The following is a 14,339-nucleotide window of genomic DNA, read 5'->3' as shown; positions in this document are numbered from 1 at the left end:
AGTTGAAAGGGTCCTCAGAGGCCACCTACTCCACTATGCCTCTGAAAATAAATCCTCTCTGAACTGGCCCACCAGGTTGGTCACCCTGCCTTGGCTTGAAGGCCTACAGTGAAGGGGAATCCACCACCTCCCTAGCACTTATCAGTTTGCTATCCCTCCTAGCTTTGTGGTATCTGGGGCATGAGTTTCTACCTCAGGAGAGCCTTTTTTTTGGAATAGCTTAGTCCCCCAAGGAGATCAGAGGAATCTGGGGCTCCCTGGGATTTTTGAGCCATTCTGGACTCCTCCTACTCCCCCTACTCTGCACCTAGAGACATCTCCTAGGAAGTCTCTGGACCAAATGAGGTCCCCAGAGCACATTGTGATGTAAACCCGAAGCCCGGTGACTCCAGACCTGCTCTAGGATTCGAGGGTAGCCTCCTATTCATGTTTTGACAACCGGGTCTCAGCCTCCTGCTATTTTTGCCTTTGACCGCCATTCGCTGAGAGTTTCTGGCCTCCTTTAGCAGCACAGTAATGCCAGGCGTGTTCAATTTGACACTTCACTCAACGTGATTTCTCAGTTCTTGGACTGTGTCAATCAGATTTTCTTTGTGATACTTCAGGCAGGAGAGTCCATGTTTCCCATGCTTCCTAGCTCTTCACCTGGGTTTGAACTCAGGGCTGTTTTGGTCAGGAAAAAAGAGATGGATATTTATGTCTTCATGAACTCTCGTTTTTCCATCTTTCCAGGTATGATATGACTCTAACGGAGGCTTGTATTGACTTGAGTCAGCGGTGGATCAAAGTGAGTAGGGGCTCTTCTTCTAATTGAGACATTTAAGATACAGGTATACTTAAGTGTTCTTGCAGAAGGGCAAGGCTTTATGGGTAAATCCCTATTTTCTTCGATTAAAAGAAGTATTCATTAAGCACCTACTATGTGGAAGGTACTGTTGTTTGGAACATTGTAGAACAAAATTAATTTAATACCCATACTAGCTAGTGAGGGGCATCATAGTGGAGTGGGGTCAAGACCTGACCTTGGCTCCAGGAACACCTGGGTTCAAGGACAACCTCAGACACGTGTTTGTTGTGTGACCCTGGACAGGTGTCTGAGACTGAAAGTGGTAGAGAAGCTGTTAGCCTGCATTGGCAGAGGGGGTTTCCTTTCCTGGAAGTTCCTTGTGCCGATGAAATCATAGTGTGTCCTCTGTCCCTGATAATTCATGTAACAATCACAGGTATTTACATGGAAAATATAATAGTGCTTATAATAAAAGGCTCACATTTTGGCATCGTTTTAAGGCTTACAAGGGGATTATTACTGCACAGTAGCCTTGGGAGGAAAGGACAGGCTGTAAGTATCATCCCATTTCACACATGCTGTTTAGCCCATTTAAGTGACTTGGCTTTGTAGTGTGTAATATGATATGTAATGCAAACGTAGTTTTGAAGTCTAAGCAAAGTTTTCTTTGTTTTGGTCTGTGTACAAAACTTTAACTAGCTAAAGTACTACATTACATTGTTTAGATTGTAATAAAAGGTAATTAAAGATCTTGCCTATTGTTTCTGCCCTAAAGCCAGTAGCATAAGTTTATCTGACCCTTTAGGATGATCATAGTAAATTCATGCTGGTAACTACTTGAATTCAGTTACTGCTGCTGCTTCTACCACCACCACCACTACTATTGCTACTACTCAGTGATATTCACTTGGTGCTCAGGCACATTTCAGGAGCATTGTACACATATGAGATCATTTGCATTTCCCAATAACCCTGGAAGATAGATAGGCGCCATTGTATTACACATTTTACAGTTAAGGGAACTGAGGCCAACAGCAGATAAGTGACTTATCCAGGATGCTTTCCTTGATGTCAGCTAGCTGCCTTCTCTGGGAAGGTTGCTGCCACAGTCTTGACTCTCCCAAGTTGCTGCCTCATAGGCAGGCAGATCTGTCGGGTGGACGTGAGTCTCTATCACTGCCATGCTACCCAAAGTACAAGCCTTGGAACTTCTAGGCACGTTTTCAGGGTGGCACGTTGGCCACAGTTGTGACTTCAGTTACCAGAGGTTTGGTCCCTAGTTTGACTAAAAAAATCAGCTGTGCGCTCTGATGCATTTAATGCGAAAGTGTCAGTCAACAGAGAATCAGCAGTGTGTAGTGGAGAGAGGGCAGGCCTTGGAAACAGGAAGACTGAGGTCAAATCCTGCCACAGATACTTCCTAGCTAAGTCACTGAACCTCTCTCAACCTGTTTCCTCATCTGAAAAATGGGTGTATTAATAGTCCCTTCCTCCCAGGTTTGTTGTGAGAATCAAATGAGATAACGTGTAAAGTGTTTTCCAGACCTTAAATTGCTGTGAGTTGTTTGTACAGACATAAAGTTCAGTTTTATAAAGTGGGCTTCTCTAGACACCTTTCTTGCTGAGGCTTTAGAAACCTTGTCTGCTCCAAACTTCTGCTCCTCACATGCCACCTTGGTTGTCCTCAGTGACAGGAGGAGGTACAAATTATGTTTGTTTGTTTTTCCTCTCCCAGCAGCAAAGAAAACCAGCTGTCAAGTTAACAAATCACCAAGCATTTATTAAGCACTTACTCTGTGGCTGGCACTGGACTAAGCCTCAGAAGAAAACTAGTGTAGCCAACCAGCTCTCTCTTGCTTTTCTTGTGTGAAATAACTAAGGAGGAGAAAACAGGACTTGGGGGCAGATGGAGGTGATCACTACAGTTGGCAGTCCCCCATCCAGCCCTCCTGAATTCCTCTGCCTTAAAATCCTCTTTTTGGTAAATTGTGTTTAATAGCTATTAATCTTGAAGTTTTCTTGGAAAGAATTTTCTTAAGAAACCCAAATGTGAAAAATAATTTCATGATAAATATAATAAAATAGACTCTTCTGGAATAGAGGAAAACACCAGATTGTGACCTTTAACCAGTAGGGTATTCAGAAAAATATACAGTTTGGTCCTTGGCCCAAGTCTTTTTTTTTTCCCACAATAGTAATAAAATTTATTTCTGCATTTGGCAAAGTCATTTTTTTCCAGCCTATATTCTTTAGGTGCCTTTTTTTATGGTTTTTTTCCATATGCTTTTGAGTTGAAAATTTTTCTCCCTTTTCCTCCCCCCCACCCTCCCCAAGACGGCGCACAATCTGACATAGGCTTTACATTTACATACCCATTAAACATATTTTCACATTAGTGAAGTTGTAAGTAAAAATGAAAACCAATAGGAGGAACCATCAGAAAAATGAAACAGAACTCAACAGAAGGTAAAAATAAGTGATAGCGATTTGACTTCCATAGTTCTTTCTTTGGATGTGGACAGCATTTTCCATCCTGAGTCCTCTGGAGATGTCTTAGATCCTCGTAATGCTGAGAAGGGTTCAGTTTAACATTCTTAGTCATTGCATAACATGGCTGTTATTATGTACAAAGTCCTCTTGGTTCTGCTCACTTCACTCAGCATCAGACCATACAAGTCTTTCCAGGTTTTTCTGAAGTCAGCCTGTTCATCATTTCTTATAGCACAATAGTATTCCATTACATTCATATACCACAACTTGCTCAGCCATTCCCCAATTGATGGGCATCCTCTCAATTTCCAATTCTTTGCCACCACAAAAAGAGCTGCTATGAATATTTTGTACATGTGAGTCCTTTTCCCATTTGTTTCATCTCTTTGGGATATAGCCCTAGAAGTGCTATTGCTGGATCAAAGGGTATGCACATTTTTGTAGCCCTTTGGGCATAGCTCCAAATTGTTCTCCAAAATGGTTGGATCATTTCGCAACTCTGCCAACAATGTATTAGCGTTCCAATTTTCCCACATCCTCTCCAACATTTATCATTTTCCTGTTTTGTCATGTTGGCCAATCTGATAGGTGTGATGTGGTACCTCAGAGTTGTTTTGATTTGCATTTCTCTAATCAGTAACGATTTAGAGCATTTTTTCATATGACTATAGATGACTTTAATTTCTTTATCTGAGAACTGTCTGTTCATATCCTTTGAGCATTTATCAATTGGGGAATGGCTTGTAGTCTTATAAATTTGTCTTAATTCTCTATATATTTTAGAAATGAGGCTTGGCCCAAGTCTTTTTAGTGGAATAACTTGTAAATTATCTTGAATGCTTTTAATATACCTTAAAAAAAAAGGGGGGGGGGATATATTTTACTCCTTCTTGGGTATTAGAATTTCTCATGAATATTGTGGATTCTAGGAGCCAAACAAATATTTTACCCCAGTTCTTTAGTTTTCTATTTGTTTATGTAGCCTTAGTTTTCATAACTTCTCCCCAAGAGGCTGTGGATGCTGCTGTTGTATCTTTATGAGGCATTGGAGGAAATAGTCCACTCAAAATTATATTCCTTCTTAATGATACAGTAATGGCATCCCTAGTGTTTTGAGGAGAAGTTCTGAAAACTAGAGTTAGAGTTATATTGGATTATTATATTATATTGGTTGTATTGGAAATTGGATTCAGTTCAGGTTCTTAATCCATATGCCTGCGTATTACTTACAAACTTGGATAATAAATGAGCCTTCTGGGGGTTTTTTTTAGGCCAAAGAAGATGATTTGGGCACATTCTGTTCAGCAGACTTAAAGGATATGTCATCTCATCAGTTGATTGAGTTTCTAGCATTGATGCTAGTGGCGGTAAGTGCTCTGTGTCAAAAGTATTGGAAATAAAAATGGGAGGAAGAGCCGAGAGCAACATTAGAGCTCATCACGGGGAAAAGAGCAAAGAAATGGGGAAGAAATTATCTGTGAAAGTTATTTATTCAAAAAGGATTTGCATATGTGATACAGAAGTCCTGCTGACCTCTCTTCTTGAAGGGTAAGCTCTCCAGGTGGAGGCCATATGACCATTTGCCAGAGATGCTACAGAACTGGACCCCTCTGGCACCAGTGTCTGGTGAAGCCTAAGAATCTAGGCCCTGAATGATGTTTTTAAATGCATAAAATAAAATGCAAAGGGTTACAGAGAAGACTAATTATATTGAAGTGGTGTGATCAGTAAGGGCTCAAGCCTTTTTTTGGGTTTTAGTCCTTGTATCAGTGACTGGCCCCTGACTTTGGGAAGATGTCTATCCCAACCTGCCCTAATACTGGAAGCCACATAGTCTCCTAGGGTGGTCACAGGCTGAGTCCTGACTTATTCCATTCCTAAAGTATTCCCGCAATGGAAGTAATACAGATTCCCTGCCCAAGAACAGGGATGGGAGGCAGAAAGAGGCTCAGGAGAATTGGCCAACAAGATGTCATAGCTTGTGGATCAGATTGAGTCAGAGGAGGACACAGCAAGGTCATGAAGGAGAGAGGTAAGGGGGATGTAGACAGGAACCACAGCCTCAAGCCAGATGACAGCATGGGCTGCGAGGTAACTGTGTGATAGTCGGAGCTGTCCCAAAGTGGAAAGGCCTGGAGGTCTTCAAGGGAAGTCAAATGTATTGAGTTGTTGGGAGAGGGAATTCTCGTTCAGATACACATTGGGCTTTGCTGGCGTCTGAAGCCAAGCTAGTGATGTGGCCGACAAGCACCACGTGGACCCTGGCAAGGGGGACTGACTTCCTGTATGTAGCTGTAGGAAAGGCATTTGCTGCTCTGTAGAATAGAGGTAGGCCTCAGTCTTAACCGCGTGGTTGGTAGATCAAGAAGCAGCAATAGTGATCCTATGAGAAATAGTAATTTGGAATATAATTTGTAATTATATTCCTATTATACTCATTGCACATAGGACAGTTAACTCATTTTTGGGTTCAGTTCTGCACTCTGCTTCCTAAAAGAAATAGGGAAGACTTTAGTCATTTCCCAACCAAAAGAAAAAAAAACTACATAGATGGTTTGTTTCAAATTGAATAATAAAGTATTTATTCAGTGCTTAAGCAGACAAGATAATCCCTGCCCTCAAGGAGTTTACATTCCAACAGGAATGGACAGACTTGCCAAGGGACATGATTTAGAGATAGCCGGGAAGTGCCTGCTGGCCTGGCACTAGACAAGAGAAGAAAGCTTACCTGCTTGAGCCAGGGTCCCAGTGGTGAGAGAGAAGGCACATGAGGAAAGGTTTAAGTGATCCTAATTACTTACAGAAGAAAAATGAGTTTAAGCTGTATGGGCTATATGTTAGCTGTAATCTGTGAAGCTCTACAATGCATACCAGCTGTGTCCTTCTGGAGCTCTTCAGAACCAGGTGGCATCTTCACTCTCTGGGATGTATCAGGCACACACCGAGGTGCTCCTTTGAAGACCTACACTGTGTACCTTCTCTTAAGGTCCATTTGGATTCTCTGATTTTGTCATCCATTTTTTTGGCCTTGGTTATACAGAACTGCAAGAAGATAATGTTAAAACTGCTCTCCCCAAAATTATTTTGTGCCCTAAAATCTTTGAGAGAAGTAATAGACCCTTTTTCTCTCCCTAATTTACTTGTCCCTAGACAAGTACTGAATTTTGTTAATTGAAATTGGAGAATTTCCGCTGTTTGGACTGGACCTGTGATTTAATCTGTATAGGGAATTCCCAGTGAGGAAAGCCCCTCTACCAAGTCAGATGTTGAGAGATGCCTGGGGCACTGAGAAGTGGCCCACATATCTAGGCTGTGTCAGAGGCAGGACCTGAACCCACATCTCACGGCCTCATAGCCAGCTCCTTACTGTATACCATAACCTTCTTCATGACAATAAACTCACACAGAGCTTACTTGAACCTGAATAAATTGTCTCATTTGGTCATATCCCGTATAATTCTTTCAGTTTGCAGAATGATATTTCAACTAAGATCATTCCTCTCTCTCCAGCTTCTTTCTTCCAAAAAAAACAGTTGCAGTGGCCCACACGCTTTGTCTTTTCTTTTAGGCACCGATTCCAGTGTCACACATACAGCGAATGCAGGAGGTGTACAACTTCAATGCTGTGAAAAACTCTGAGATACGCTTCAGGTATATTAATCTATATATCCTCTGCAGCCAGCTGCTAGAAGGAAGGAATATTCCACAGTGAAATCACATAGTACCGGGGGAAGGAGGAGGCAGAAAAAGAAACAGTCAGAATCCTGAGACACTGTGCTCCCAAGCTCATACCACCTATCCCGGGAACTCCCTTGGGAGGGTCATGCTCCTCCTGTTTGTGATGAGTGTGCCTTCTTCCCTTGCTTTAATGTTAGGAGAAAAGAGCCCCCATGGCAAACAGGCTTTCTTCCAAAACTAATGGGATCTGTCTCCTCTGTCATCCTATGAGTCAAAGAGCACCTCATCTCTTCCTAGTTAAAATTCACAGTGGTGCTGTGGTTTCAGTGTCAGACCACAGTGGATTCACAAATTAGAATTATGTATTTCATTAGCACCTACACCATGCACTTTCTTGGAATCCTGAGGAACCTTCAGGGGGAGAAAGTGTCCCAGATGGAATTTAGTTGTGGTATTAGGTGGAACGCTGAGGTTTTACACAGATTTAGAAATTGTTTTCTGTTTGAGATATTGCTATAAATGAATCCATTCTGAGAATGAACTGTTAGTACTCGATGATGACTTCGCATAAGAGAACTAGGGGAGATTAAAGTTAGGTACGCCAGAGTTTGAGCCTTATTTTTAACTCTAAGGTCCATCAGAGTCTTCCAACATGACCTTGTTCACTTGGTACTTTGGTTTCCCTAATAGTAAAGCTGAGAAAGTCATTATGTCAGGCCCTTTGAAAACATCAGTGATTCTGATGGCCCTAGTTTCAGATCCTGACTTTGTCAGTGAAGGTCACCTTGTGACCTTGGACAAGTTACTTTACTTCCTAGGCCTCAGATTCCTCCTCTATAAAAAAAAGATTGGCTTCAGTGACTGGCTAAAGTCCCTTCCAGTTCTTAGCCCGTGACCCTTTGTCCACCCCCCTCCCCTGACCTCCCTTCTCTCATCAGATGGCTACGCCTTTGCATCCAGTCCAAGTGGGAAGACGCCATACCCTTGGCTCTAGAAATGGCCACAGGACAAGGAAGACTGAAGTTTACCCGCCCCCTGTTCAAGTAAGACCCCTTGGCATCTGGAATCTTTTCTGAGCACTAACGTAGCACATGACGGGATGGGTCGATTGATTCGACTCAGTCTCACCATTTATTAAGCACTTACTTGGTGTAGCCTAGCATTTATTAGCCACTTCTTTGGTGCACTCGATGCTAAGTGCTGAGGATCTAAAGACAGGTCAACGAGTTCACCTTCTGCAGGGGCTCACAAGCTGAGGGGAAGATTGTGGCTGGAAGAGGAGGAGGAGGAGACCGCGAAGGGGGGGTGGGGGGGGCTGATGAGGCAAAGCAGCCACATGATGATGAGGATGGTGATGGTGGTGATGAGGGTGGTAATGATGGTGGTGATGAGGATGGTGGTAGTGGTGAATGGTTGATGGTGATGCAGATGCAAAGATATTGCTGCATGGGGTTTATGGCTTCTAGTTGAATTTTAAGGGCAGTCTATTCATAAGGCTTTTTACATCAGTTTTCCCAGTGCTGTTATTAAGAGGATTTCCTGGCAATCCCCAGAAGGTTAAAGAAAATCCAGTTTGCTCTGTGGGTTCAATGCTTGCTCTCAAACATCACCAGACATTGGTGAGAACAAAGAATAGAACTGGGTGCTGGACCCCTGGTTTCACTGATCTGAGCCACTCTCAGCCACCTGCAGGCTAGAGCCTCGACTAGATCCTTCCCTATGGAGTGATGTGACTCTCTGAGGATTCCACAGTTTGTACGTGTCAGGGGTGGAACTTGAACTCAGAGCTTCCTGATTCTAAGGCCAACTCTATATCTGCCAAACTAACTTCACTTTACCAAGAAGACCAGCTTTGTATTTGGAGATTCAAGATAACAGATCTGTTCAACCATATTGTTCCCTTCGAAGTCTATATAGATGCCAGAACATTTCAAAAAGGTAAATGAAGAGAATTAGCCAGGTTGCCCAGTAGATTGGGAGGAAGTGAGAAGAGAAGTCTGGAATTATGTGCCAGAGGGAGGGGTGGTGGTTGTTTGACCTTGTTCTCCAAGAGGACCATGACATCAGGGAGGTGATGCCATGACATGCAAGTGAATTAGAATTAAGTGAGGGAAGGCTGTGCAAAGTCACCAGCCTCACTCTTTCTATAGATTGGGGGGGGGGGGGGCGCGCCAAGATGGCGGAGTAAAAGCAGTGACTTACTTGAGCTCTCCCTCAGACCCCTTCAAATATCTGTAAAAAATGGCTGTAAACAAAATCTAGAGCAGCAGAACCCACAAAAAGACAGAGTGAAGCAAATTTCCAGCCTAAGACAACCTGGATGATTGATTGGAAAAGTTTAGTGCACTGGGCTGGGAGAGGAACACAGTTCAGCATGAATAAGCAGGCAAAGACCAGGCCTCACAAACCTGGAGCTGGCCTCACAAGACTGAGTCATGGACAGATGAGGCGGTTTCCAGACTTCTCAACCCACAAATGCCAAGAAAACTTTGAAGGTCAGTAGGAAAGGTCTGTTGGACCACGGTGAGAGAGGAGCTCGGGTCCAGCACCAGTCCTGGTGCAACCCAGGGGTGGCAGCTGCTTCCAGAGCTCTTGGCCCACAGAGCGGGGATCCAGTGACTGATCAGAGAGGGACTGCAGGGATCTCTTTGCTGGTGCTGAGGCAGGATTCTCTTGCTTTGTCCTTGCTTGGACCTGGGTCACAGTTCTGGGTGGCAGTCCTGGGGCGGGGAGGACCGCTGGTGTGGTGGCGCGTGTAGTGGTGGTGGAGAGGAAGGAAATCCTCCTCACAGTTCCAAGGCAGAAAAGAGTGCTAGACCAGAGCACAGGCCAGAAAAAGGAGTAAACACCTCACCCTTGATCTTAGACCTTGGAAGAACTGAAAATTTACAGGTCTCTGGAAGTGTCTCTGAAAACAGCTGCACAAAACCCCCGAAGCTTGAGACAGTACATTCTCCACACCAGAAATAGACTGCTACCTTAACAAAGAGTTTATAACTCAAGTAACTGGAATCATGAGCAAACTGTGCAAAAAAAAGTCAGACCATAGAATCTTTCTTTGGTGACAAGATCGAAACATACAATCAGAAGAAGACAACAAAGCCAAAGCTCCTACATCCAAAGCCTCCAAGAAACATATGAATCAGTCCCAGGCCATGGAAGAGCTCAAAAAGGATTTTGAGAAGCAAGTTAGAGAAGTAGAGGAAAAACTGGAAAGAGAAATGAGAGTGATGCAAGAAAATCATGAAAAACAAGTCAACAGCTTGCTAAAGGAGACCCAAAAAATGCTGAAGAAAATAATACCTTCAAAAATAGACTAGACCAAGTGGCAAAAGAGGTCCAAAAAGCCAATGAGGAGAAGAATGACTTCAAACCCAGAATTGGGCAAATGGAAAAGGAAGTCCAAAAGCTCACTGAAGAAAATACTTCCTTAAAAATTAGAATAGAGCAAATGGAAGCTAGTGACTTTATGAGAAATCAAGACACTGTAAAATAAAACCAAAAGAATGAAAAAATGGAAAACAATGTGAAATAGCTCATTGGAAAAATAACTGAGGGGCAGCTAGGTGGTGCAGTGGATAGAGCACGGCCCTTAAATCAAGAGAACCTGAGTTCAAATCTGGCCTCAGACCAAACACTTGACACTTACTAGCTGTGTGACCCTGGGCAAGTCACTTAACCCCAGTTGGTGGGGGGGGGATGAAAAACAGCTGATCTGGAAAATAGATCCAGGAGAGATAATTTAAAAATTATTGGACTGCCTGAAAACCATGATCAAAAAAAGAGCCTAGACATCATCTTTCAAGAAATTATCAAGGAAAATGGTTCTGATATTCTAGAACCAGAAGGTAGAATAAGAATTAAAAGACTCTACCAATCAACTCCTGAAAGAGATTCCCAAAGGAAAACTCCTAGGAATATTGTAGCCAAATTCCAGAGTTCTCAAGTCAAGGAGAAAATATTGCAAGCATCCAGAAAGAAACAATTCAAGTATTGTGGAAACACAATCAGGATAACACAAGATTTAGCAGCTTCTACATTAAGGGACCAGAGGGCTTGGAATATGATACTCCAGAGGTCAAAGGAGCTAAGATTACAGCCAAGAATCACCTACCTAGCAAAACTGAGTATAATCCTTCAGGGGGAAAAACAGAAATTCAGTGAAATAGAGGACTTTCAAGCATTCTTGATGAAAAGACCAGAGCTGAATAGAAAATTTGACTTTCAAATACAAGACTCAAGAAAAGCAAGCATGAAGAGGTAAACAGGAAAGAGAAATCATAAGGTACTTATTAAGGTTGAACTGTTTAAATTCCTGCATGAAAAGATGATATTTGTAACTCATGAGACCTTTGTCAGTATTAGGGTAGTTGGAGGGGAAAAAATTATATGTATGTGTATAGATAGGTAGATAGAGGGCACAGGGTAAGTTGAAGATGAAGAGGTGGTATCTGGAGAATAAAATTAAGGAGTGAGAAAGGACTATGCCGGGAGAAGGGGAAAAGGAAAGGTAGAATGGGGTAAATTATCTCATAAAATAGACAAGAAAAGGCTTTTACAGTGGAGGGGAAGTGGGGGAAGGTGAGAGGGAATGAGTGAATCTTATTCTCATCAGATTCGGCTTAAGGAGGGAATAACATACACACCCAGTTGAGTATGGAAATCTATCTTACCCTTTAGGAAAATAGGAGGGAAGGGGATAAGAGAACAGGGGGATGATAGAAGGGCGGGAAGATTGGGGGAGGGAGTAATCAGAAGCAAACATTTCTAAGGAGGGACAGCATGGAAAGAAAGAATAGAGTAGATGGGGGGGTGGGATAGGATGAAAGGAAATATAGTTAGTTTTTCACAAAATGACTGCTATGGAAGTATTTTGCGTGATCTTGCATGACTACACATGCATAACCTGTATCAAGTTGCTTGCCTTCTCAATGAGGGTGGGTGGGGAGGGAGGAAGAATGAAAATTTGGAACGCGAAGTTTTAAAACCAAATGTTAAAAATTGTTTTCACATGCAACTGGGAAATAAGATATATAGGCAATGGGATATAGAAATCTATTCTGCCCTACAGGAAAATGGAAGGGGAAGGGGATAAGAGAAGGGAGGGGAGATAGAAGGGAGGGCAGATTAGGAGAAGGGGTATTCAGAATGCATGCAGTCTTGGAGTGGGGGGGAGGGACAAGATGGGGAGAAAATTTGGAACTCAAAATCTTGTGGAAGTGAATGTTGAAAACTAAAAATAAATTAATAAGGGGGGAAAAATTTAGATCAGGACGACTGGAGATGCAGTGGGAGACCTTGGGCTTTTTAAGCCAAGGTCTTTAACAGGTCTCAGTTTGACTGGAGCAACACCCAATCAGTGATTGAGGCTAGGTAAGAAATGAGGCCTCTTTCACCAGAGGGAGGGGAAAGAAAAGCCAATCACGTTTTTAAAAATCTGAATATACACAAAGGTTTGAGGAGGACAGTTCTGAGCACTGCCTCTGCTGCTCATGGGTAGGGAGCTAGACCCCAGTGCTCCAAGTAAGGACTTAATGGATTGATTAGTGAGCTTTACAAGGGAAAACCAGTCGTTAGCAGTAAGCCAGAAAAGAAACTGTTGGGTAGGATTTCTGTGACGCCCTTTGCTCCAGACATTGTCTTTTTCACAAGACAGGACAGCCAAAGTCTGCACATATCCACGGCTGACTTGTTGGGTGGCTCAACTCTTTAGGTTTAATAAATTTAGTAAATGAAAACAAATTATTCAATTTCTGGTTTGGTAAATTAAGCCAAATTTGATTTATGAAGTCAGTTTTTCTAGAACACGGAGAAATTAATAACAGCATCAAGTCTTGCTTTTAAGTTTGGCCCTGATGCCTCTTCATGCCACGGCACATGACTGTGAGGAGTTTTGCCCAATCGTACGCTGAGCTGAGGAGGCTTTAGGGAGCCAACCACGTCCATATAGATTCCTTGCCAGCTTGGCAGGCAGCTGGGCGATGGCTTTTTCTGTTCCAGTAGCACCCTGAGCTCTGCTGAAAACTTGTGGGAGGAGTGCATATCTCTGTTGGGATTGAGAGGACCCACCCAGCTCTGTCACAAGTGCTCTGAAGTACTGGTATTACAGATAAGACATTCTTTGGAAATGGAAACCCTCTGTAGCCCAGATCCACCTCTCCTCCTGGAGGGGTAAGGAGTGTATAGAAGGTTACAGAAAACCACAGGAATGTAGTTTTGGTAGGGAGAAAATGAAGATCCCTGACTTTCCTATCTTGTGATTTAGATTTGACACAGGATATTGAAGACTGCATTTTAATATTCACTTTAGGAATTATGCAAGCTTAGAGATAAGCAGTAGTGAGGGGTTCCCATTTGTCTTTATCAGTTAGCTGTTGTGATTTCTCCTTTTGTACTTTAATGACCTTACTTTTTTTTATAGAATTATTTTTCAAATTGATTTGAAGTATTTATTAAACACCAGCTGTGTGCTGGGCACTGTTCTAGTCACTGGAGATGCAAAGAAGAAAAGCAAATCCTGCCTTCATGGAGTTTACAGTCTATTTTCATACTTGAAAAGCGGTTGAGACTTGCACGTAGAAGGCTATTTTTTTTAAGTTGACACAAGCAGGTACAGACTACCCCTTAGCCTGTCCGGAAGCATTTAGCCTCGTGTTAAATTCTGCAGAATGGTGTGTTGTTTAAAATGATGTAAAAATCTTTTCCAGGGACCTTGCTGCCTTTGATACGTCCCGGGGTCTGGCTCTCAGTGCCTACCAGCAACACAAGGCTAGTATGCATCCCGTGACTGCCATGCTGGTGGGCAAAGATCTACAAGTGGACTGAGGACGCCGCGCACCTGCCCGCCGTTCGGCTTCGTAGTGAATGACTGAAACGTATTCTGTGAAATTGCTTTGTAATCACACATTCCTGTTTACTCTCTGATTTGTATCCTATTGTATCAGTGATTTTTGCCAAAATAAAACTGAGCTGAGATTTTTCAAGCTAGCTCTCATTTGTCAAAAAGAATTTCTGCAGCACTGGAAAACTTGCCACATTTGGTGGTTCTTAAGATGTCAGACCCTGAAAGGAAGAAGGCCACCCGGCCCTGATCCAGTGTCTGCTATCATGCCTAATGCATGGCTTTGGCTGGTTACCTGGAAGCTGCTACCGTCCAAAAGTTCAGCACAATTTAATGTCTAGTTTTTAAATAAACGTGAAGCGTGGGCACTTTTTATTCTTAATCCGTTATCACCTTACTAATGCTATAATGACATTAATTAACAACTCACTGTGACAAAAACAGGACAGATTGCCTTCAGGGTGGGGGTCTCCAGGACAGAGCCCCTCATTTTGCCTAGAGCTGTGGGTATCTGTAACTAGTGATCAGCCTTTCATATGTTCC

General features: G+C 42.8%; 1 protein-coding gene across 1 annotated transcript in view; it reads left to right on the top strand.

Annotated features, from left to right (window-relative positions):
* Nucleotides 1–13,938, top strand: part of LTA4H (leukotriene A4 hydrolase) — a 37,795-nt gene extending 23,857 nt beyond the window's left edge. The window contains exons 15-19 of the mRNA XM_021006434.2: nt 733–787; nt 4,549–4,644; nt 6,846–6,928; nt 7,894–7,998; nt 13,663–13,938. Of these exons, the coding sequence (XP_020862093.1) occupies nt 733–787; nt 4,549–4,644; nt 6,846–6,928; nt 7,894–7,998; nt 13,663–13,780 (457 nt within the window). The 3' untranslated portion in view covers nt 13,781–13,938. The remainder of the gene's footprint in view (nt 1–732; nt 788–4,548; nt 4,645–6,845; nt 6,929–7,893; nt 7,999–13,662) is intronic.
* Nucleotides 13,939–14,339: the final 401 nt, after the last annotated feature.

This window comes from Phascolarctos cinereus, unplaced genomic scaffold (assembly GCF_003287225.1).
Source record: "Phascolarctos cinereus isolate Bilbo 61053 unplaced genomic scaffold, phaCin_HiC Scaffold_1;HRSCAF=81, whole genome shotgun sequence".
NCBI classification, from domain to species: domain Eukaryota; kingdom Metazoa; phylum Chordata; class Mammalia; order Diprotodontia; family Phascolarctidae; genus Phascolarctos; species Phascolarctos cinereus.
Note: the sequence above shows the minus strand (reverse complement) of the source record. Positions and strands in the feature narration are given on the sequence as shown.